Raw genomic sequence first — 24,315 nt, forward strand, 5'->3', positions numbered from 1 at the left:
TAATATTTAAGCAAATTGTTGTCATTGCAGCACGTGACTCTTTGTACAGTTGATTTTTGCTTCCACTGAAGCTCAAAATGTTCTCTGGATCATTTTCAAATTTAAAGAACATGATGATCAGGTTTCACACATACCTGTAGAAGGCATGAAATTTGAGTGCTGCTGCCATTAAAGCAAATGAGGAACAAACCAATACTAGGATTATTTTTCAGTTCAATACAATACAATATGTATTAATATAGTTTGTGACAAAAAGTTAGAAAATTAAATGGGAAAACTGCAAACTATAAATATTATCACTAGTAGATTTGTCTCACACATTTTAGACCCCTTACATTTATATATATATGTGTCTAAAGACTGCATTCCAGAATATAGAGCATAGTACATACAACATTACAACAGCAAAATACATAATCTGGTGAACTTTTGACAGCTCCAGGGCTTCTGTGAAAACTACAGATTTTACAGTACTTAAAAAAAAAAAATTAATTCCAACTGCATAGATAGTTCACTTTATTAAAACTCCATCTTGCCAGCGAAGTACTACTTTAAACATAACAGATAGCAATGTTTCGTGCTACAAGAAACTGCTATAACGTAATTATTTGAACAATGATTTACTGAAAATGAGTAAAATCAATCATATGAGCTAGACTTGTCATAGAAAGACATCTTGAGTAATGGAGTTTCTGAAAGTCATGAATTCTCTGGAACTGTTTCCTTCAAGAAAGGGGAAGCTGAAATGAGAGTTAAAGTGAACTGCACTCTCATTTCATTATTGATGGGTGTTATGAAATGTTTCTAAATAGTAACATCGTGTAACACTTATTTATAGGTGATGTAAGACAATAAGTAAGCCACTCATAAAGTTCTCCGAAAAGTGTAAACACTTGTAGCTCTCTGCAACAATTTGGCAACTAATGGCGTGAGTTTGGGGTGGGACTGTCTGTTTGCTAACCAATGGCAGATAAGGGAATGTTAAGGGGGAAAAATAGATTTTTAGAATTGTGTACAGTGAAATAAGTTTCTCAGAAATTACACACTGTAGCTTTAAACTACAAGCCAAGATAAAGACTTGCTTGAAAAAGGGCAGCCTGGTAGCGAGACCCTGTGGCCATTCTAAGTACTGCAAGTGTGATGTGAATAAAACCTCAGGTTTGACACAAAATAATTGCCTTATATGCAAACTGCTGTTTATTAGTCAAACCAGCAATCACAATTTCTATTGTAAATATCTTTCATAAACAAATGGTGTACAATTCTCTTATGCAACTGTACATACATAATATTTTATTAATTTGCACATGCAAATTTTGTGTTCATATTAATGACAAATTAAATTGTAATGAGGAATAATTATTACAACATCCCAGAGTTGTGTTTATTTGCTCTAATGATGCACTAGTACCGTAGAACAGGAAATAATGATAAAAAAAATAAAAAATTGAAGTGAATTTAGGGTCAGGAATTGTTAGTAAATTTATGATAAACAGTTAAGGGCCATGTTAAACAGGTCTGATCCTCTGAGACACAGGATATCTACAGAGAGTCCATGCTGTACATTGCTGAATCAGAAACTGAGGGTAGAGTAGGGTGAGGACAAGAGGGAGTTTCTGCTGGCAATGGGAGGGTTGGGCTACTGATGTAGCTGTAGCCCAGGGGTGAAAAGGCACCGCTGTGTAAACTGATGTCAATGTGGATCACCACTGTGTGTGCGTCTCATCTGCTCAGCCTGTCTCACAGCCTTCTCCAGCTCCCCCTGGGACAACAGCCCGCAGCGCTGCAGGGCAGAGAGCAGCTGGGCCCAAGAGTTACTGATGAACGAGTGGGACAGGAAATAGGGGAGACCACCTCCATTCTTCAGGAAATAGAGCGGCACTCTGACCATACCTAATACCTGGAAACAGAAAAGAAAGTTACATTAGAAGAGTAAGTATATTTATGCACACAAGAAAATAATAAGGAAGAGCTTTAACCTCTAAACCATGGTCTGTGGCTGCAGCTACAGCTGCTCTCTCTATCTCTTTCAGCTCTGCCTCTGTCATCTTTTTGATGTAGAAGTGAGTGATGAGCTGAGGGCAGGATGGAGAAAGGGAGGTTGACACGTGATTGTCCACGCCCACAGGCACAGCCACGCCCACCTCTTCGTGTAGTTCTCTGCTAAGCCCCGCCTCCAGCGTCTCCTTAGAAGGGTTCACCAATCTACAGATTATAAAATAAAATACAGTCTTCATGAATAATGGCTGTTCATCTATGAACAACTTCTTTTCAAGGTTATTTACTTTTTTTTCGTGCTGAAAGTGAAAGATGAACTCACCCCCCTGGGAAACCCAGCAAGCCATCAAAACGCATCTGCATCTGAATGACAGTAATCTGAATTCAGGTTCGGGGCGTTCATTTGCATTTTATTTTTAACTTCCTGCTTTAATAGAGTGCACCTGTCGTAGTCGCACTCTTCAAATAAATGTAAAAAGATGTGCAGGTCACAGTAAGTGCACTCTTCCTTACCAGTACTATGTGTTTGATTGGGATTTTCCCGAAGAGTTTGGCACTAGAGTCTCCGTGCAGCATAATGTGACACGCATGTCTGGAGCCCTCCCGTGTCAACGCATCTTCTCTCGTGATCTGTTCCGACATTCCTGCACGAGCGATAAACAAACAAATGAATCAACTGTATATTTAATGAAGCGCACTGATAATTAGTGAATAACACATACTGTATATGTGTGTGTCACTACTGCGAGCCACTATAAGCACCTGACGTTTACTATTTCAAAATAATAGTCCACTGAGAACGCAGCTCTTCTAACATTATTATTATTATTATTTTAAAACCATAGTTACCACAATAAATATAAAACACAAAGTTATAAACAACAAAACTGTGTTGTGTTTGCTAAATCTGTCGAATAAAACAATAATAATTAAAGTTAAAAGAAAGAAAAATCCTGAAATACGTTTAAAATGTTCAAAAAGTGTTCCCAAATGCATCATTATTTAAAAGAAGCAAGAATAATTGTTTAAATTATAGTACTCTTTGGACAAAACTATTGATATCATGGCAATTTTTGGACACAATATTTTAAATAGACCTCAAATGAAAATTGTTGGCTTAAACAATAAATGGTAAAATTGGTAATATATTTATAGGCCTAACAATATTGCATAATATTTAAAGGTTATACATATTAAGAATTCATTGCGAAGTTTTTAATAACTTCTCAGACAACGTACTTTTGTTGTCCTATAGATGGCAGTAGCAACTAAATTGTGCTCCTGAAGATGTTAGCATTCACCCAAGAAAGAAAGAAAAGTATTCCTGTTGAAAGAAGCCAGAGGACAAAGACAGAATGGATACAGTGCTTCCCCTTTCTTTTATGTCACTCTGAATCTATACCACCTGTGCATGGCACTAGAAATAGCTTCTTATATCTAAATGCAGTGTGACTTCAAAAGCAAAGCCGATTCCACGGTCATGAGTGTTAATTCCACAAGTATGCACTGACTCTAGTTTCATATTGCCCAATTAGTTTGCAGACAACCAGTGAACTGCTATGGCCCTCATGTAACATTGCAATGTATCAGACAAGTCCTTTCAAAATTATGACAACTACAACAAAACTAAAGTTATTCTTGTACATATCCATATATAAATGTTTGTACATATCCTATATAGTAAAAATTTGTGGTTAAACAGAAAATGATTATTGTAGGATGGTCTCAGCCCAGAGGGAATGTGTGTTAGAAATCTCGAGGGTGTAAGACTACACTGGTAAATAAATTACAGTTAACACAGGCACAGATATACTAACTATAAGACGAAGGATGAGAACTGTGGGTAAATATGGTACTGGTGTGTGTGTGTGTGTGTGTGTGTGTGTGTGTGTGTGTGTGTGTGTGTGTGTGTGTGTGTGTGTGTGTGTGTGTGTGTGTGTGCATTCTCCAACCCAATAGGGCTAATGTGGCTTTTCTGAGTCAGCTGTGTGGATTTTTCCATCAATCCCTGGACACTGAATTGTTTTACATAGTAATAACTATGGGAGACTGACTGAAATAACCCATATTCACTTCTCATCCCAGTCTGTGAAATTTTCAATTGTCTCATGTAGTAGACAGTGAATGAATGTGGAGAAGTGCATGTGTATGTAAGTGGGGCTGAGAATTTTAATTGCAGGTTATATACACTATTTAAATAGCAATGATGATAGTGTGAGCCTAAATTGAGTATGTCAAGAGACAATGAGACAGGTGGAGCGATAAAGCGAGTTTATGAAGGTGTGACATTCATCACAGCTTTTGTTTTGCTCTTGATCACTGTAATTCTAAAGTAATTAGCTGGAAAGATATTACAGTTATTTACCTTTTTTTGCCAATTATAAATTAAATTAAATTAACCAACAATATGAACTACATTAATTCTTCTCATTATTATTATTATTAAATTATTATATTAGAAACAAAAATGTGTAAATTAAAGAAAAAAATTAATTAATCAATTAAATTATAAATTAAATAATTGAATAATTTATGATCAATTTAAATGTATTTTAGTTCTTATAGTAATGAGAAGAAATAATTGTTCAATCAATTAATGTAGTTCATTAGCATTACTGCGGACTGTTGGACAAACAACAAAGCAACTTGGAGCATTAATATATAAATCAACTGATGTGCAGCCACAGGTGAGTGTATATGCATGTTTTACAATGGCTTTAAACATCGTTAATCCAATCAGACTTTAGAATCAAATCTATCTGTTTTATAAACTGTAACTGAAACTTTGAGCATCTGCGCACATAGACTCGAATCAGGCTTCTTGTTGAAATCAATGTTGACTGTTAACTCTGTCCGTCCTCTCTGGGCTTACCATGTAGCAGGGGATTTCGCCAGAATGGCTGCGCTATTCTTGAGCCTGAGTGCTTTCTAAGTTTAAGAGGTTTATGTGAGCTGCTGCCTATTGTTCTGGTGAAGGCGTCAGGGATTGTTATGGGGGATCTTGGCGGGGGAGAGATATAGTGCTGTCAAAATCTAGACTAAAATAGGCAGACAGCTGTGGGTGCTCATATGTAGGTAATGTGTTTGACTGTGTGTGTGTGTGTGTGTGTGACTGATGGTGCAGCAATGGAGACCTAACACAATGCAGATGGCACTGGTTGTCTCCATCCAGTGAGTCACTCGCTAAAAGACTGATTAGCTCACATTATTGCTGATTTGCGGGGATGGGCTGGCTGGTAATCCTAAAATTTGGACATCTAGGATTTCCCAAACTCTCCTTCTCTTCATTCTCGCCCTCAATCACAAACACAGGTGCAGACATGTTGCTGCGTCCAAGGGACTTACGCTACTGTCAGAGGACAGATTTGTGAAATCCTGAATCCTGATTTGTGGAGGAGTCGAATGCTTCTCAGCTGGGATCTGGTTCACATATCTGCGTCTGGTGGATAGATCACAGGATTTAGAAGACCAGGAGATACTGTGTCTTTTGATTGGCAAGAGGAAAACATTTATTAAGAGGCTGTTTATGTGTATTTCTCTTGCCCCCATTGGGTGTGTGGGTATACAGAATGCAACCACCCTCCTCCACCTCTGACCTTTTAGTCTCTAAAGTAGAGCCTCTGGATGAGAGCTGATAATCTGAAACGACTGTTCACCATGTGTAGAACTTCAAACCCTGGTTCCTGGAAGCTTTGTTCAGGTGTGCCATGTCAGCCGCTCTTTTGATGACATTGTAATTATTTTTATAAAGTTGGAGAGAAACTAACTATAAGCTGCATCACTGTTTTTAAACGCTGAACTGAGGAAATAATCAAACGTGTTCATCTAAATTATTTTATTATACTATATACATTATACAATTACTTTATTATAATATAGCTTTGGAAAGTCTGATTCATTCTAGTGAATCTGTTAATCTTAAACGGTTATCCTAAGTAGCATTAGAAAGTCAAAAAGAATCAGTTCATCTTAAACTCTTCTCTCTGTCCTATGTAGCATTGAAAAGTCTGATTCTTTTTAATGAATCAGTCCTTCTTTAACAGTAGTCTCTGTCCAGTGTAGCGTTGGACAGTCCGATTTATTCTAATAAATCGATTCTTCCAAACAAACAGATTACAAAACAGTTCACAGATTCAAGTCCTTGCACCATATACTATTTTCTGATGATTATGTAAATAAGATATGTTTGATGGTTATTGGATATATAAATTGGTCTGTTCAATTTAATGCAACCATTCTAATTGATCATTCATTTAGAAGCCCTCATTGTTTTGGTGTAAGCTTTGACTAAATTATAAATTACATCACTGAATAGTTAGAGGTTTACACACGACTAAACATAAATGGTGACATCTGTCCACCTCTGACAGTATTTATAGGGTTTAGGTAATGTGTTCGCTCTTTCAGTGTTTGATCACTGCTGATCACTCTCAGTCATTTCTAAGTGAAACAGAACAGCACCGCCTCTTTAACCACAAACCCAAGCCAGACAGCACGACTATCTCTTCGCGGAATGCCGGCTATTGGGAACAGGAGTTGTATTCTCTTCTATTTTCGGACTACATAGTGTGCTCTGGACTCTGCTAGAGGACACTTATCTCAGCTTTACCCCTCAAGGTCGACAGCTTCTGAGGCGCCTATTTACTGAGGAGGATCTGGCTATCAGTAAACGATATGCAGATCTTGTGTGTACAGTTAATTACATTTAGTACATTAGTAGAGTACATTTAGCAAGTGATCATATAAATATAAATACGCCCTATATAAAATAACAAAATTAGATATGCATATAAAACTTATATTTATTATACGCGTTTGGTTCGATAATGTGGCTATCAGCACAAGTAAACGCGTCTCTGCTCCACGGTCAATTTTTAGCGATAATTTAACTTTTGTGGTTACAGAAATATTTTCTGAAAACGTCGTATGCACAAAATAACCCTCATCCCCCCACCAATCTTTTGTTTTTATGCCCTTATGAGAGTTCATGCCTTAGGGCCAGACCCTTCCACAGGCCACCACAATTCGCACCCTAAAATATATATAGCCTATTCATTTGTATTATTGTAATCACTTTTTGGTCAAATATAACATCACTTACGTCTTTAAAGAAACAGAAGGGTCACGTATTTTACCTCTGAACAGCAGTGTATAAATCACAACCAACAACAATGTCGTTTTAAAAATAACCCCTTACAGTACGGTTCCTCAAACCTGTTTGCCTTTTGTGAACGCGCAGGGCTGGACCGCACGGACGCGCAACCAATGAGCAGCTGACCCCACACGGACACATGAGGATATCTGACATATCTCTCCAATTCTGACCTTGAGGGAAACAATAAAAGAGGACCGGGCCACTTCTTTCGAGGCCAACCCGTTTAGACATTACTGAGGTTAGTATTCAAATGCATGTTTCCACAGCGCTGTTTGGACTGGGCGCCGTGCCTTGCATGTGACGAAACGTGTTTCGAAGAATTTAATTTTTTCATCTTCTATTTTTTTTTACACACAAATTCCAAGATTGTGGATTAGAGATGTTTTCCAGCACATGCCTATGACAAGCACAACAAAGTGGAGAAAACTTTTTCTAACAAAGTCTTTACGACATTACAGGTGTTTTGAGCGCAGGTCCGGGACCAGAAGGGTTAATCATGTCCCGCTTTATGGAATTGAGGGAATTCGGAGACGCGGCCACATTTCTGCGTAAAACCAACCTGGAACAACTCGCTGCGCAGTCCCATGCGTTTGATGGTACTGTCAAACGTCCTGTTTGTGTCCTGTGTGAAAACGAGATTATTTATTGGTGAACAAGCCTATCAGAATATTTAAAGAACTGATTTTAAATCATATCCGGTTTTGAATGGATGGGTTACTTATTGAAACGAGCATGCATTGTGCATGTAAACACTTCTAGAATATTGATATTTCCTAGATGTTTTGACGCCATACATGCTTTTTATTACATGCAAAACAAAAGAAAATACATTTGTATTATATAATGCAACAATTATAAAGGTGTTATGTTTAATTGGTGTAGCATGTGCATGGAAACCTACCATGTTATATAATATTATAATATAGTATTAGTTACCTGGCAATACATTTCAGAAGTACCATAGGCCTACATACTTCTGTGTGCAGGGAAGAAACGTGTCTGGATTCCAGATGAGAAACAAGCCTACACTGAGGTGGAGATCAAAGATACAGATGGGGACAAAGTCATGGTGGAGACCAAAGATGGAATGGTCAGTGAAGCTTCAATTGGCCTTGTTCTTTTCCGTGATCACACACAAAAAAGAAATAATAATACATATTATTATTATTATAACACTTGTCTTAATTACTGTTTTCCTAATTACTAGCATTATCACAACAAGATACATTTACTTGATAAGAAATTGCCTAAGACTTGCTTTAAGAGAAAAATCTGTAATTTATCTTTCTTACCTCACTGGCTATTTTTTTTTTCTTGTTTTAAACTAAAATCAAATAAAATATATATATGTGTTCATGCTTAAAAAACAAATCAAGAAAATTTACTATTTTTATTTACTATAGAAAAAATGTAGATTAAATAAATTATATTTTAATGCAGAGTACATCAAAGCAATGCTCATGTTATCTTGTGGGCTTCTGAAAAAGCTGTTTTGTTATGATGTGTGAATTGTATTTATAAGTGACTCAAAGATATGTAAGTTCAGCTTAAACGAAAAAAGACTTAAGTGAGGAAAAAAAACATTTTCTCAGTTTTGCATATCTTCATGCAAGTAACTACATTTGATCTGCAATGGAACTAGAAAACATATCACAAGGTGGTAACTAAATACTGCAATCTAATACTGACAGATGTTAACAGTGAAAGAGGAAGACATTCAGCAGATGAATCCCCCGAAGTTTGACATGATTGAAGACATGGCCATGCTTACACACCTCAACGAGGCCTCTGTTTTTTTCAATCTCAGCCGTCGCTACAGTTTCTGGATGATCTACGTGAGACATCACATTATCATTTACTGCTGAACAGCTGTCTGTAACTATAAGAGGATTAAGAACAACTGGAGAGTCAAGTTATCTGATTCTTGAATGTTCTTTGTTTTAGAGCTGTCTCAGTCTTCATGTTTGTTCTTTCGTCTGTCCGCAGACATATTCAGGGCTGTTTTGTGTGACAGTTAACCCGTATAAATGGCTTCCCGTCTATACTCCTGAAGTGGTTGCAGCATATAAGGGAAAGCGTCGCACAGATGTTCCACCTCACATCTATAACATAGCAGACAATGCCTACAATGACATGCTAAAAAGTATGCTTTGAAACCTTCTTCACTTTTGATCTCAGTTTCTACATCTTATATTTTGCATGTATTTTGATTCTTAATGGCATTTTACTGTAGGTCAAAACATAACTGATACATTTAATTGTCTTTATTCTTTAACATGTACTAATTAAGTGATCTCTCCTGTAGATCGTGAAAACCAGTCAATGCTTATCACGTAAGTGACCCTCCACTACCCTATTACATCTCTATTCTACAATTATCAGGTCAAAATGATCTGAAATCCTTTTTGCACATTATTTAATCATGAAGCGGTATAAAAAAAATCTTCTTCTTCTTTTATCTTCACTTCTTGTATTTAATATTGTTTCATGTATATTTCCCATAAATTTTGTCCATGCCTAGTGGAGAATCCGGTGCTGGCAAAACTGTCAACACGAAACGTGTAATTCAGTATTTTGCCATTATAGCTGCTCTTGGCGATGCAGGGGGCAAAAAAGGAGTAAGGGCAGAAACTTCACTTCTGTCTTTTTGTCTTCACCCGTCCTTATCCCTTCTTTTTGTTCCTCTAAATCTTGTTTTTGGGGATTTTTAATAATGTCTGAATGTTTATTCCTTTTGGATTCACAGACATCCTTTTAACCGATAAGGAGTGACCCTCAGAGTTTTGATACCCTAGTTATGTATTCCCGTTCCAGTATGTTTTTTTTAAAACCCTTTTTATACCAATCTTTACATTGCCCTTTTCCCTTTTTGCAATGTCTCTCCTTATTGTCTCTTGTTTTTAACATTATATGCTCCATTTTCATTCTTTGTCTTTTTGAAGAAACCCTGACAGCGTCTTTTCCCCCTCAATCATGACGTATAATATTTAATTTTCATTTCCATTAGATTGTTCTGTCCTACTCATCGATGTCATTTTGGTGTCGGATTAAAAACTCACACATTTCTCTCTTTTCAATGTAAATAGGGTACATTAGAGGATCAGATCATTGAGGCCAACCCAGCTATGGAAGCTTTTGGCAATGCAAAAACCCTGAGGAATGACAATTCGTCCCGTTTTGTGAGTGAAAATCATAAGAGGAGAATATCATCTAATTTTCTTTCAGTGTTGTTCTCCGTTTCACTTCCTTTCCTCTCTTTAACACAGGGCAAATTCATACGAATACATTTTGGTCCAACTGGGAAACTAGCATCTGCTGACATTGGCATCTGTAAGATGATCTGGAAAATATCACTGTGTCAACAGATTAAATATATTATATTTCCTGCAAATCCTTATCTTTTCACATTCTCTTTCGTTAAGATCTTCTGGAAAAATCCAGAGTGATTTTTCAGCAAGCTGGAGAGAGAAGCTACCACATCTACTACCAGATCCTCTCACACAGGAAACCAGAACTACAAGGTATTCAGAGTATACTGAAGTATGAGTATACTATATATAGATGAGTATACTATGTATAAATATCTATATGGCTGCAAAATTCCATCCATACTGCACTGTGTGACTTCAAAACCAAACCTCTTCCATCTTCCCTCACAGATATGCTGCTGGTGTCATCAAATCCCTTTGACTACCACTTCTGCTCGCAGGGTGTTACAACTGTGGACCACCTGGATGATGGAGATGAGCTGCTCGCGACTGACGTAAGTACTGTTGTATGATGGAGATCCCTGTAAAGAGATTCTTAGATACTAATTATTCCACATTAAACAATGTATGACCACTCACCTATAGGGAAACTTGCTTACCATCCTCTATAGCATGCAATGGACACCCTTGGCTTCACCCCCGAGGAGAAGTATGGCTGTTACAAGATAGTCGGTGCTATCATGCACTTTGGCAACATGAGGTTCAAAGTGAAGCAGAGAGAGGAGCAAGCAGAAGCGGACGGCACTGAAAGTAAGAGGGATTCTGTCATAAGCTAGGTTTTCAGTTTGTGGCTTTGTTTGGCTAAGCACTGTGGTTTTGTTACCCAGGTGCGGACAAAGCCTCCTATCTCATGGGGATCAGTTCAGCTGACCTCATAAAGGGACTGCTTCACCCCAGAGTGAAAGTGGGCAATGAGTACATTGTAAGAGGACAGACAGTTGAACAGGTCAGTTTGGTCAGTAAATGATGGATTAACATCCCTGCCATATAATTTCATCTAGCAATAAGAGTATTGGGGCTTTTGTGTCATGACAGGTGACCTATGCAGTTGGTGCTTTAGCCAAATCCACATATGACCGCATGTTTAAATGGCTGGTGAGCAGAATTAATAAAACCCTGTACACAGCCCTCCCTCGTCAGTTCTTTATAGGAGTGCTGGACATAGCAGGCTTTGAGATCTTTGAGGTAAGTCAGTTGATTATGTATGTATCATGTAGATCTTAAAAGATACAAAATATGGATTTTCCCATTAATCGCAAGCCTCATTTCATTGTCACAATTTCATTGTCACAATTACTTAAAATCTCAAGAATTTTTTTTTAAGCTTATGACAAGGTCTTCAGCACCACTTTTCAGTGATTCATGAAAAATGACACTTGTAAACTGGATCTTGCTAGTGAACCAAAAATATGCATTGCAAACAGTGTAGTCCAATTAAAGTAGTCAGTCATTTTAATGAATAATTTAAAAACACTGATGAACTCATCTAACCCAAATCATTCACTGAATGTGTTCTTTGAATCCTTGTTTCCTGAATCAACAAGTTATTATTGCAACTGAGGTACATTGATAGGGGCCCTGTTGTTAATTTACCAAAATATTTTTGCAGTGTACCAAGTTTACATGTACAAATAATTTACAGCAATAACTAAAAGAAAATGTATCTTACATAAGCGAATTGCAACTGATACATACCTAAATGAACTGAAATAAAATTGAATCAAAGTCAGATCAAACTGAGAACTTGTGAATCAAATTTGAATCAGGAAATGTGTATTGATACCCATCCCTATATATCATTCAGTTCTCATTGTACCTTAAACTCTTTTTCTTCTTTTTTCCTGAACAGTTCAACAACTTTGAGCAAATGTGCATCAACTTCACCAATGAGAAACTGCAACAGTATTTCAACCATCACATGTTCATCCTAGAGCAGGAAGAGTACAAGACCGAAGGCATAGAGTGGACTTTCATAGACTTCGGATTAGACCTGCAGGCCTGCATTGACCTCATTGAGAAGGTTGATACAGAATTACAAATAATAGTGTGAAAGCATGTGTATGTCTGTATACAATTACATTAAAACAATTATACAGAGTACACTATACAACTCTAGCTGTCACATCCGTCTTGTGTTGTTTGCAGCCATTGGGTATACTGTCTATTCTGGAGGAGGAGTGCATGTTCCCTAAAGCCACAGAGAGCAGCTTCAAAGCTAAACTCTATGATAATCACTTTGGCAAGTCTCCAAACTTCCTGAAACCGAGGCCAGACAAAAAGCGAAAATATGAGACTCACTTTGAGCTGGTGCACTATGCCGGAGTGGTGAGTGGAAATAACTTCATATTTATACACATATTTTAAGGCTATTTTTACCATAGCATACAATATAGTCTTTATAAGCCACATAACTGAGGCCAGTGGACTTTGTTAAGCAATTTACAGAATGCATTGCCGCCATAGAATGGCACCATTTAAGTAACAGAGATAGTCTGGAGCAAGCTGAAGTTAAGTGCCTAGCTCAGTGACACAATGGTGATAGCTCAAGCCTTGATCAAAATATTTCACTTAAAATATAATATCAATTCACATATATGCGTGTTGCCAGGTCCCATACAACATCAATGGATGGCTGGACAAAAACAGAGATCCTCTGAATGAAACTGTGGTGGGGATCTTCCAGAGGTCGTCTAATAAGCTAATGGCAAGCCTCTATGAGAACTTCATCAGCGTAGATTCAGGTGGATATTACAGTAAGTTACGTTGAAGGGTTGATACCAATGGACCTGATTGTACTAAGGTTTTTTTTTTCTTTCCATGTATACTTTTGGGAACAGAAGCAAAGCCAGGGAGCAAAGAGAAGAGAAGGAAAGGAGCATCTTTTCAAACAGTGTCCCAGCTGCATAAGGTGGGTCAAATTTTGTTATATCTAATTGGACCAGAAAACCCTCTTTTCACTTCTCTAAATATTTGCAAATGTTAAAACTATATAGATATTGGAAATGGTGTTGGAGAGTGAGCCATTTAAGACTTGCAGTGATGTTTAGGTAATCTGACCCATGAACATCACTTTAAGTCTGTGCTGGCTCAGCTTTCACCAGCTACAGATTGAAAGATGCAGGTAAGGTCTGACCCAGTAGTTAGAAGAACTTGTATAGAGACAATAAACTGAACGTGTAATATGGACTGCATGTTGAATGATCTTTCCTTCTCTATCACTCTAGGATAATCTAAACAAGCTGATGGCTAATTTGAGAAGCACTCAACCTCATTTTGTGAGATGCATTATCCCTAATGAGACAAAGACTCCAGGTACCAAAAAGAAAAAACTCTCCAGAAACCTACCGTAAACACACAATCGGTCTTCAGTTTTTATTCTTGTATATGATAGGGATGATGGAGCCATTTCTTGTTCTGCACCAGCTTCGCTGCAATGGAGTCCTGGAAGGCATTCGTATTTGCAGGAAGGGATTCCCCAATCGCATTCTTTATGCGGAGTTCAAACAGCGGTCAGTTTTTGTTCATGAATCACATTCGTGATCTCTATTATATTAATATCTATGATTTTCACTTTATTTGAATTCTACTTATTTTCAAATTCAACTTGCAATTCTCCATCTGGTTTACTGGCTCAATTCAAATTTAGCAACTTAAAAGTCCATTCTGAATGGCACACAACTCTAGACCTTCATGATTTACCAGTTACCGTATCCTGAACCCTTTGGCCATCCCAGAGGACACATACGTGGACAGCAGGAAAGCTGTAGAAAAGTTGCTTGGGTCTCTGGATATCGACCACACCCAGTACAAGTTTGGCCACAGCAAGGTTGGTTCATGAATTTGTCCTCTGTCACTCCCTTCATACCCACTATTTTCAGACCCTCAAATCCCATCGTTGTCTATACACTGACCTGCGAATCTGTGCTCTTCAGGTTTTCTTTAAGGCGGGACTTCTTGGCCAGCTGGAAGACATGAGGGACGAACGGCTATCTGAGATTCTCACCTTGCTGCAGGCCTTCTGCAGGGGCAAACTCATGAAGATGGAGCGCAGGAGGATGATGAAAGAGAAGTATGTGCTGTTTGGATGCCCAAACCATGACAATAGTCATACAGTGTCTAAATAACCCAGTGCAAATAGTTGCTATTACTCACTGACTAAAGAAAGTGTCAGATTGCAGATCTCGCTTCCTTGAGCCCGTTGCAAGCACTGCGATAAATTGTTGAGAATGTGCACAGGGCTGTGAGCCTGCAAATCAATGGGAGGAATGTCCAAAGTGTATGTGGACTATGTTGTGGCGTGTGTCTGGCGTGTGTCTGTATGTTTTGCATGTGTGTGTGTGCGGTCGCTACAGAAAAAGCCGGTTAAACCCCCTCCACCCCAAATGGCATTTACAAAAGCAGGTGTAGAGGTGGGTCATATATCCCGCAAACAGCACACATACCAGTTGTTGACAGTTCCTTACCAGAGTCCCCCCCTCCCGTCTTTATTATAAACAACCCTCTTTTGTCCAGAATGGATTTGGCTGGAAGCAGGCTGAAAATAGCTGAAATGCCATCCCAGGTGACAGGGGATTAAGTCCTCTTGTTTCTTCAAATGGATTCAGCTTTAGATAATCAACAACCTCTGCCTGACCTTTGACTGTCCCTGATTGTGTCGCCGCTTCAGCAATGCGGAATTGATTTACTCTTTAGGCATGTTCAGTATCACAGTGGGATTACTGATATAGCACATGAAACAATGGCGTGTGGCAGCCTGGCCCTATTTGGTGCTAGACATACTGAGCTAATTTAGAACAACAAGGGCAGGGAGTGTGAGGTGCAGGCCACAAAATGGATGGGGTTTCTTTTATTCTTGGACAAAAGAGCCAAGTTTGAGTAAGGCTTTATCTTGATACTCCTCAATTAGGCCTACACCAACATCTTTTGTTGAAACTTTGCAGTGTATTCTTCTGATGTTATATGTAGTCTATAAGACTTCCTAAACAACTCTGTTAGTACCAGTGTCAGTGACCTGATTCTCATATTGTCCTGGATCTGTTAATTTAAAAATAGTTTTGAAATGCACTTAATTCACACAGTGAATTTGAAGAGATGAAATTCATTTTGATATTAAGTAGAAATCCACCATCTGATTATCTTCACTCAGGGAAGCTCTGATGGTCATTCAGTGGAACATCCGTGCCTTTTACGCTGTCAAGAACTGGCCGTGGATGTGTCTGTTCTTCAAGATCAAACCCCTGCTGAGGAGCGCAGCTACAGAGAAGGAGCTGGCTACACTGAAGGAGGAGTTCCAGAAGCTAAAGGAGGCTCTCGAGAGGTCTGAGGTGAAGAGGAAAGAGTTTGAGGAGAGACAGATCTCTTTGGTGCAAGAGAAAAATGACCTCTCCCTGCAGCTTCAGGCGGTGAGTGTCAGAATGGATTCATACCAATGAAACAAGTCACAAATCAGAATCGCATAGTTACTAACATTATTATTTCTTGATGGCTTCATGATCATATCTTGATGCATCGTACATTGAGCCAAAGGCACGATGGGAAGAATTTTTTACATTCTGACCCCAGGAGCAGGATAACCTTGCAGATGCTGAGGACCGCTGTAACCTGCTGATCAAGGCTAAGATCCAGATGGAGGGGAAAATTAAGGAGCTGATGGAGAGGCTTGAGGACGAAGAAGAGGTTAATGCCACTCTCCTGGCCAAGAAACGCAAACTTGAGGATGAGTGTATTGAGCTGAAGAAAGACCTTGATGACCTTGAGATTACTTTGGCCAAGGTGGAGAAGGAAAAACATGCCACTGAGAACAAGGTATGCTATGGAAGAAGCATTCTTGTATGGGAAAATGTGGTTTGCACTAGATCCTCTAATGAAACGATTCTTTTTACTTGAATCTCAGGTGAAAAACTTGTTGGAGGAAATGGCTGCATTGGATGAAACCATCCTCAGGCTGACAAAAGAGAAGAAAGCCCTGCAGGATGCTCATCAGCAGGCTCTGGAAGACCTGCAGAATGAAGAAAACAAAGTGAACATGCTGTCCAAGACCAAGATCAAACTTGAGCAGCAGGTGGATGATGTGAGTATGAAGTGGACTCAGTTAAATCCTACGAGACAAACGTAAGACTCCATAACAATCCATAATTCCTTATCACAGCAAAGATTTACTGCATAGCAGGTTAAAGTAGAAATACAATGCTTATAAGCCTACAAAACAGACAAGTAATACAACTACAAATATGTTTATTATTATTTCCTAACAGTTAGAGGGCTCTTTGGTCCAAGAGAAGAAAGTGCGTATGGATCTGGAGCGAGTGAAGCGGAAGCTTGAGGGAGATCTAAAGATTTCCATGGAGTCATCCATGGATTTGGAGAACAACAAACAGCAGCTAGAGGAAAGACTGAAAAAGTGAGATTTTACAGCCATTATGCAGTCTTAATGTTGCAAATGGAAGCAATGTGCTATGCTGTATTATCAAATGAGATCTAGTTAAATCTTCATATGGTCTTTTTGAAGGAAAGACCTTGAAATGGTTCACATAGGTGCAAAGATTGAAGAGGAGCAAGCATTGGTTATTCAGCTGCAGAAGAGAATAAAAGAATTACAGGTAATCATTTGGCTAATGGCCGAGAATTAAATGTTGGCATAATGAGTTTACTATAATAGTATACTGTACTATAAGAGTATTATGGTAAACTCTTTACAGACACGTATAGAAGAGCTTGAGGAGGAACTTGAGGCTGAAAGAGCAGCTCGATCAAAATCAGACAAGCAGCGTGCTGAAGTGTCAAAGGAACTAGAAGAGTTAAGTGAACTTCTGGAGGAAGCAGGAGGTGCTACCACTGCCCAGATCGAGATGAACAAGAAGCGGGAGGCTGATTTCTTAAAGCTGCGGAGAGATCTGGAAGAAGCCTCACTGCATCATGAAACTACTATGGCCATGTTGAGAAGAAAGCATGCAGACACTGTGGCTGAGTTGGGGGAGCAACTGGACAACCTACAGAGGGTCAAGCAGAAGCTGGAGAAGGAAAAGGCAGAAATCAGAATGGAGTCTGAAGATCTGGCATCGAACCTTGAACATTTCTCCAGAGCCAAAGTAAGAAATCTCACTGCTTAATGTGGTTTCTGAGACTCATAATGCCACTGTCTGGAACTCATGGTTAAAACATATAGAGTAAACATGAATAACAAAGAGACTGTTGTTTGCAGGCCACGACAGAGAAAATGTGCCGGATGTATGAAGACCAGCTGAATGAGTCTAAAACCAAGGCAGAGGAACTCCAGAGGCAGCTAATGGATGTCACCTCTCAAAAAGCACGGGCCCAGACAGAGAGCGGTCAGTGTCCTGTGCTTTAAAACAGAATAAAGATCAGGAGCTGGAAATATAGTACACATTATGATTGGAAGTCTCCAATTAGAAATTCAGATTTATGTTTGTCCTAGAAACAAGTGGCATAATAGAGCTGAAATAATATGAGAAAAAGGTCACTTGGTAAAGGCTTTGTTCTCTCTTTTCGGTCTTACCAATTACAGCTGAGGTCAGTCGCAGGCTGGAAGAGAGAGAAGTTCTGGTTATGCAGCTGCAGCGGACAAAGAGTGCTCTCAGCCAGACCATGGAAGAGCTGAAGAAACAGCTAGAAGAGGAATGCAAAGTGAGCCAGGTTTTAGATCGATTGGATGCATTTGTGCCATATCTCTTAGGATCAATTAATTCAAATTTCTAAACACAATTATTCACACATCAATGTTTGATGCAGAAAGACACAAAACAATATTGTGGCAAACAAGAAAAGCATTTAAAAAAAAGGCTTTAGAAGTTTTAGAAGTAAAGTACTGTTCAAATGTTTGGGATCCCGCAAATAAAGACTTTTACCAAGATTCTAACAATGTTTCTTGAAGACCAAATTAGAATATTAGAATGATTTCTGCAGGAAATGCATATGACTGGAATTACGGCTGCTGAAAATTCAGTTTTACCATTACAGGAATAAATTACATTTTAATTATATTTAAATTGAAAACTTTGTTATTTGAAACTGTAATACTGTTTTACAATATTACAGTTTCACTTTTTCTTTGATCAAATAAATGCACCTTTAACGAGCAAAAGAGACTTTCTTCAGGAATATTAAAAAACCTTATTGACCCAAAACGTTTGAACCACAATGTTTCTATATTCAGTACATTAATCTCAAGGGCATCATATTTAATATTATACTGGGTTTGTGTTTATGTGCCAGGCAAAGAACAGTTTAGCTCATGCAGTACAGTCATCCAGGCATGATTGTGAACTTTTGAGAGAGCAGTTTGAGGAGGAGCAGGAGGCCAAATCCGAGTTGCAGCGTGCTTTGTCTAAAGCCAACACTGAGATTGCACAGTGGAGGACAAAATATGAGACAGATGCCATTCAGAGGACAGATGAACTAGAGGACGCCAAGTAAGATCACTCTGTTGTCAGTTGGTTTAACAGTTTGTCTTGTTCACTGATAAAACAGAATTGCTGCTTTATTTTATAAAACTGATTTATCTTCCTTCAGGAAGAAGCTGGTTGCACGGCTCCAAAGTTCTGAGGAGGCAGTGGAAGCCTCCAATGCCAAATGTGCCTCACTGGAGAAGACCAAGCACCGTCTGCAGACTGAGATCGAGGACTTGATGGTTGATTTGGAACGCTCTAATGCTGTGGCTGTTGCATTGGACAAAAAGCAACGCAATTTTGATAAGGTCAGGATGAACATATTTAAATATTTGATTTAACCACTAGCAGCAGATAGCCATTGTTCATAATTATTTTCTACTAACACCTATTATCATTATTATGTCCAGGTGCTCTCTGAATGGAGGCAGAAGTTTGAGGAGACACAGGCCGAGCTGGAAAGCTCTCAGAAAGAGTCCCGTAGTCTCAGCACAGAGCTCTTCAAGCTCAAAAACTCCTATGAAGAAGCCCTTGACCAGCTGGAGACAATCAAAAGGGAGAACAAGAACTTGCAAGGTACAAAGACTGTACATAGACTTCAGGACAGGGCATATCTGTGAAATTGCATAGATACGTAATAAACTAGGGAGATTATATTTTGGTCTAGAATGATTTTCCAAATGAATTCAACCAATATGTTTGTTTTGCAGAGGAAATTACTGACTTGACTGATCAGATTAGTCATGGCAACAAGACCATCCATGAGCTTGAACAGATGAAGAAGGTGTTGGACCATGAGAAGAGCGGCATCCAAGCAGCACTGGAGGAGGTGGAGGTGATGAATATGAGCTGAAATACCAGACAATACTCACCTGGAGACTTTATATACTTGGGTAAAAGCTAATGTGGACGCTAACTCTGTGTGACTCAGGGCACTCTGGAGCATGAAGAAAGCAAGACCATACGCATCCAGCTGGAGCTCAGCCAGACAAGAACTGAAATTGAAAAGAAACTGGCAGAGAAAGATGAAGAGATTGATAATCTCCGGTAAGAGAAATACAAGAAAACATACTAGCTATTGAAATACCAACATATAAATAAACCACATTAAGCTATTTATCAATGCAGTCGAAACCATCAGCGGACTCTGGACACCATGCAGACCACACTGGATGCAGAGATCAGGGCACGTAATGAGGCAGTCAGGGTTAAGAAAAAGATGGAGGGAGATATGAATGAGATGGAGATCCATCTGAACCATGCAAACAGACAAGCTGCTGAGTCTCAGAAAATGGCACGCAACCTACAGCTTCAAATTAAGGTGAGATAGAAGGACTGGTTGCATTAATTCAAAAAGATAATCAATTATATGGAAGAACTGAATTATCTTAAACAACTGGAAATAATCTTTGGGGATGCATAGTAGTGCTACTATATTAGTATGTGTTTTTTTTTTTATTATCGGTATCCACTGGTATTGAATATTTAATTATTCATGCTCATTTCCTCTTATTTTACATGTAGATTACTTTTGCTGTCATCTAATGTTCATTTAAAGTTAGTCTTAAAAAAAAACATGAATAATTTAATAACACTTCAAATGTAATCTCTTGCAGATCTCCAAATGAATGTCCATTTTCATAATGTACATCATAATGTTGTGATGACCAAAATCACTTCTAGCATTTAAAATAACGGATTTATTTTGTAATTATTTAGACAAAATCACATACATTTTAACATCAGACTTAACAAAAATAGTTGACATCTTATTTGTATCTGCCATCATTTTCATATCAATGCATGCCTATTGATTTGTATTACAAATCATTTCAATTTAGCATGTTAGTGCTCTTTTATCAAGGGCAGTTGGTTTGTCTTCTCAGGACCTGCAGTTAGAGTTAGATGAGTCTGTACATCAGTGTGAGGACCTGAAGGAGCAGGTGACGGTCACAGAAAGAAGAAACACCCTGCTAACAGCAGAGTTGGAGGAGCTGCGTCGAGTGATGGAGCAAACAGACCGTATACGTAAAGTCGCTGAGCACGAGCTTCTGGAGTCCACTGAGAGAGTGAACCTGCTGCACGCTCAGGTAAAACTCAATAATTAATGAAACAGCTAAGCAATAATTAAACATCATGATCAAACCTCTCAATCCATTGATCTTTACAGAACACGGTAGTGTTGAACCACAAGAAGAAGTTAGAGAGTGATCTGTCCACACTGTCCGGTGAGGTGGATGATGCTCTGCAGGAGTGTCGCAATGCTGATGAGAAGGCCAAGAAGGCCATAACTGATGTGAGTGCATTACAGCCTGCCCACTTTTTCACTAGTGTTGGTTGCAGAAGTTTTTTTTTTTCATTCATTTTTAAAGTAAAAAAAAAAAAAACTATTTAAAAAAATAAATAAATAAAAATGTGTTGAGGCATTGTAAGCCATGAATCAAGCCATCCACCTAAAAGGTGAATCACAACATTACAAACTGTTAATAAAAAATAAATTAAAAAAGGATTTGAAATTAAAATAAAAGACAAAGAAGACTTTAATGAGGGAAAGAACTACAGCCCTGTGAAGCACTGCGAGTGACAATCAATTTAAAAACAATGAAGTGAAATATAAAATTATTAATTTAAACTTCTTAATTATAACTATATTCATATATATATATACACAAGGTACATGCTTAATGGGGGATGTCAGAGCTCTTTTGGCAAGATTTTCTAGCCGCAACTTGAATTCACACAAATTAAACACATTTAACACAAATTCTACTGATAAACAATATTTATTTTAAAAACTAGGTAAAATAAGAAATGGCTTCAACCAAAGCATCAATTAACTACGTCAGGCCTCATAACCGGTTTGCCTTTAAATGTTTATTAGTTATTGTTAAAAATAACTAGTACTCGCATATGACTTTTACCAACAAAAAGTGTCTTAGAAAATTTAAATCAATATATTGTTTTCTGTGATTGAGTAAACAAGATGATTTTCACATCATTTAGAAAGAAAAATTCTAGGCTACAAGCTCCAGTTCTCAAAAATCCCGGGAACCAATGTTCTGTATGTGTTTTATTGCCTTATTCAAGTGTTTTAACATTTTTAGTTTTTCACTAACCACGCATAACATTTTTTTTCTCAAAAAATACAATCATGTACATACATGCATTTCACATATTATTATAGCCCAGTTTGTGCTGATAGACTTTACCCATTTAGATATTTATAAGAAACTGAAAAAAGCACAAATGTCAGGGCATGACAAAACTTCTCCAGGCCCCAAAAATACCCTTAGACTCCAGAGGGTTAACCAAAAGGAAACTACTCAAACAAACCATTTAGGACACCTTAGTGGCCTCACAGCAACACCCTACCAACCACCCGCAAAACTGTAGCATCATCACGGTGAGGTTCACATGGGCTGAAAATGCAATCATCTATTCTTATTACAACAATTAAGCACAACACTGAAACTTTTTGATGATATTATACCTTTTAACCGAATTTGTCCCTCTTTAGGCAGCCATGATGGCAGAGGAACTGAAGAAGGAGCAGGACACCAGCAGCCACCTGGAGAGGATGAAGAGGAACATGGAGCAGACGGTCAAAGACCTGCAGATACGTCTGGATGAGGCCGAGCAGACTGCTCTCAAGGGTGGAAAGAAGCAGATTCAGAAACTGGAGATTCGGGTAAGCAGATAAACATCTATTCCAGCTTTGGTCAAGACATGAATATAACATACTGTATTTTATGGATTAACCTGCATCTGTGGGAACATTTCAATCCTCAGGTGCGAGAGCTAGAGGGAGAGCTGGAGTGTGAGCAGAAGAAGAGTGGAGAAATTCAAAAAGTGGTACGAAAATATGAGAGGAGGATTAAAGAGCTCACTTACCAGGTATTACTCACAGGACACACGTGAAACAGCATGAAAAACTGTATGTGTCATCTTCAGTGCGTTTAAAAGGCCGTTCTGTCTGTAGACAGAGGAAGACAGGAAAACTCTCCTGAGGATGCAGGACCTGATTGACAAACTACAGGCAAAAGTAAAGGGCTTTAAGAGACAAACCGAGGATGCAGTACGTATCTCCTGTACATTTTGTGATAGCAACCCAGTAAATTTATTCTTTCAGTATATAATTGGGCCAAATTGGTGTTTGAAAATAAAATACATCACACGACCTGTTAAACAACATGGTGGTGTTGTCTATTTTAAGGCACACAGATTTCAGAGTTTTGTATCTTACTGTTGTACGGCAGGAGGAGCAGGCCAACTGCAATATGTCTCAGTTCAAGAGGATCCAGCATGAGCTGGATGAAGCTGAGGAGAGGGCAGATATAGCCGAATCTCAGGTCAACAAGCTGCGGGTGCGCAGCCGAGAGACTCATGTGGTCAAGGTACAAACTGTAAACTGATCTCAGATACTTAGATCGATCACCCAAAAAAGAGATTTTGGTCATCATTAACTCACCCTATTTCTTCTGTGGGACACATGAGAAGATATTATTATATTATATTATATGTAATCATACAGGTTTGGAATGATGAGAATAAAAATGACACAATTTTCATTTTTGGGTGAACTAACCCTTTAAGTGTGAAAAAATGTTAATTAAAAATAAAAGTGAGTCAAAACAAACATGCTTTTTTTGTTCACAGATCGTGGAGTGAAGACTGACTTAAGCCACATGACTTTTAAGAGTCATGTCTCGTGTGACAAGTACCTTTTCTTTCTTTTCGGTCTTTGTAAAATGCTGCAAGGCACAGGTTTTTGGAAATGTTTAATGTTTACTGATGGTCAAGGCAAACTGATTTTTTTTTTTCAAAGATAAAATGCTGATTTTAAGATGTCAAATAGTAGTCTTGATTTTTTTTTTTTTTTTTTTTTGTGTTTGTTCATATGTCCTTCTTGGGAAGGTCTGAGGCTGCAGAGCTCATAACGTGTGTGTTTTGTAAAATCACAGTTACAGTACAGCACAAGGAAACAGCTGCGTGCCTGTATCTTTCTGTAACAGCTGATTTGAAACTGGACTGAGTTTAAGGACCCAGGTATTTGAAAAGCTATTTGGACATGATAAATAATCAGTGCCTAAATGAAAATGCTTGCATGATCATGTCAAGTTGCACAGAAATTCATTTGGAATAAAAATGCTGAGAATGTGTTATTCTTGTCTTTATGGTCCAGCACAACCTGTATCAACAAATAATTTACCAAACCTGTGCTTCCAATTTCAACAAGGGGGGTTAATCGATCACTTTATGTTCCTTCTTCTAAGGATACAAAGTTATGAGGGTGAAAGTTGAGAAAGTCACAGTTGGTCTCCTAGAACTGATAATGCTGATTTAAAATGGAAAGAAAAAAAAAAGTAAAATGTAATATTATCTGGTAGCTAAGAGAGGTATGAGGAGCATTTCTTTCTTTTTCCACATCCTAGGAAGAAAAAAAAACTTTAAACCATGCAGCCTTAGGTGATCTGGTGGTCTTAGCTCG

The 24,315-nt window shown here is 38.3% G+C and overlaps 2 protein-coding genes across 3 annotated transcripts; one reads left to right on the top strand and one right to left on the bottom strand.

The window, feature by feature from the left end:
* Nucleotides 1-485: 485 nt before the first annotated feature.
* On the bottom strand, nt 486-2,691 carry LOC132129084 (U8 snoRNA-decapping enzyme-like). Its single transcript, XM_059540516.1, has 5 exons — nt 2,512-2,691; nt 2,321-2,361; nt 1,980-2,205; nt 1,211-1,900; nt 486-1,153 (listed from the first exon to the last, which is right to left on the bottom strand). Exons 1-4 carry the CDS (start codon nt 2,638-2,640, stop codon nt 1,694-1,696), a joined length of 603 nt encoding a protein of 200 aa, XP_059396499.1. The 5' UTR covers nt 2,641-2,691; the 3' UTR covers nt 486-1,153; nt 1,211-1,693.
* Nucleotides 2,692-7,244: 4,553 nt separating this feature from the next.
* LOC132129755 (myosin-7-like) lies at nt 7,245-23,989 on the top strand. 2 transcript variants are annotated; one of them, XM_059541488.1, is made up of 43 exons: nt 7,245-7,391; nt 7,612-7,749; nt 8,140-8,243; nt 8,845-8,988; nt 9,140-9,296; nt 9,459-9,486; nt 9,675-9,771; nt 10,240-10,332; nt 10,420-10,483; nt 10,576-10,674; nt 10,813-10,916; nt 11,034-11,172; nt 11,250-11,368; nt 11,458-11,607; nt 12,272-12,442; nt 12,568-12,747; nt 13,031-13,163; nt 13,260-13,330; nt 13,647-13,734; nt 13,814-13,931; nt 14,125-14,248; nt 14,355-14,491; nt 15,569-15,824; nt 15,985-16,227; nt 16,316-16,492; nt 16,677-16,822; nt 16,931-17,021; nt 17,121-17,510; nt 17,624-17,750; nt 17,948-18,066; nt 18,655-18,851; nt 18,952-19,135; nt 19,238-19,403; nt 19,538-19,662; nt 19,759-19,874; nt 19,956-20,148; nt 20,714-20,917; nt 20,998-21,123; nt 22,345-22,515; nt 22,617-22,721; nt 22,807-22,902; nt 23,084-23,221; nt 23,484-23,989. In XM_059541488.1, the coding sequence occupies exons 2-43, from the start codon at nt 7,650-7,652 to the stop codon at nt 23,493-23,495; spliced, it is 5,802 nt and encodes a 1,933-aa protein (XP_059397471.1). In that variant the 5' UTR covers nt 7,245-7,391; nt 7,612-7,649; the 3' UTR covers nt 23,496-23,989. The 2 variants fall into 2 exon arrangements, with proteins under 2 accessions (XP_059397471.1, XP_059397472.1); XM_059541489.1 differs by lacking the exons at nt 7,245-7,391; nt 7,612-7,749; nt 8,140-8,243; nt 8,845-8,988; nt 9,675-9,771 and having other exon boundaries at nt 9,173-9,296.
* The last annotated feature ends 326 nt before the right edge of the window (nt 23,990-24,315 follow it).

The sequence above is a fragment of the Carassius carassius genome, chromosome 46, assembly GCF_963082965.1.
Source record: "Carassius carassius chromosome 46, fCarCar2.1, whole genome shotgun sequence".
Taxonomy (NCBI): domain Eukaryota; kingdom Metazoa; phylum Chordata; class Actinopteri; order Cypriniformes; family Cyprinidae; genus Carassius; species Carassius carassius.

Bases quoted from the DNA above. Each gene is read 5' to 3' on its own strand.
- LOC132129084 (XM_059540516.1), bottom strand. From the start codon at position 2,640: ATGTCGGAACAGATCACGAGAGAAGATGCGTTGACACGGGAGGGCTCC. The intron at 2,362-2,511 runs GTAAGGAAGAGT...ACTGTCATTCAG, and splicing joins CAATCAAACACATAGTACTG to ATGCAGATGCGTTTTGATGG. The intron at 1,901-1,979 runs GTTAAAGCTCTT...TTCTGTTTCCAG, and splicing joins CCACAGACCATGGTTTAGAG to GTATTAGGTATGGTCAGAGT.
- LOC132129755 (XM_059541488.1), top strand. From the start codon at position 7,650: ATGTCCCGCTTTATGGAATTGAGGGAATTCGGAGACGCGGCCACATTT. The intron at 10,917-11,033 runs GTAAGTACTGTT...CATCCTCTATAG, and splicing joins ATGAGCTGCTCGCGACTGAC to CATGCAATGGACACCCTTGG. The intron at 11,608-12,271 runs GTAAGTCAGTTG...TTTCCTGAACAG, and splicing joins CAGGCTTTGAGATCTTTGAG to TTCAACAACTTTGAGCAAAT.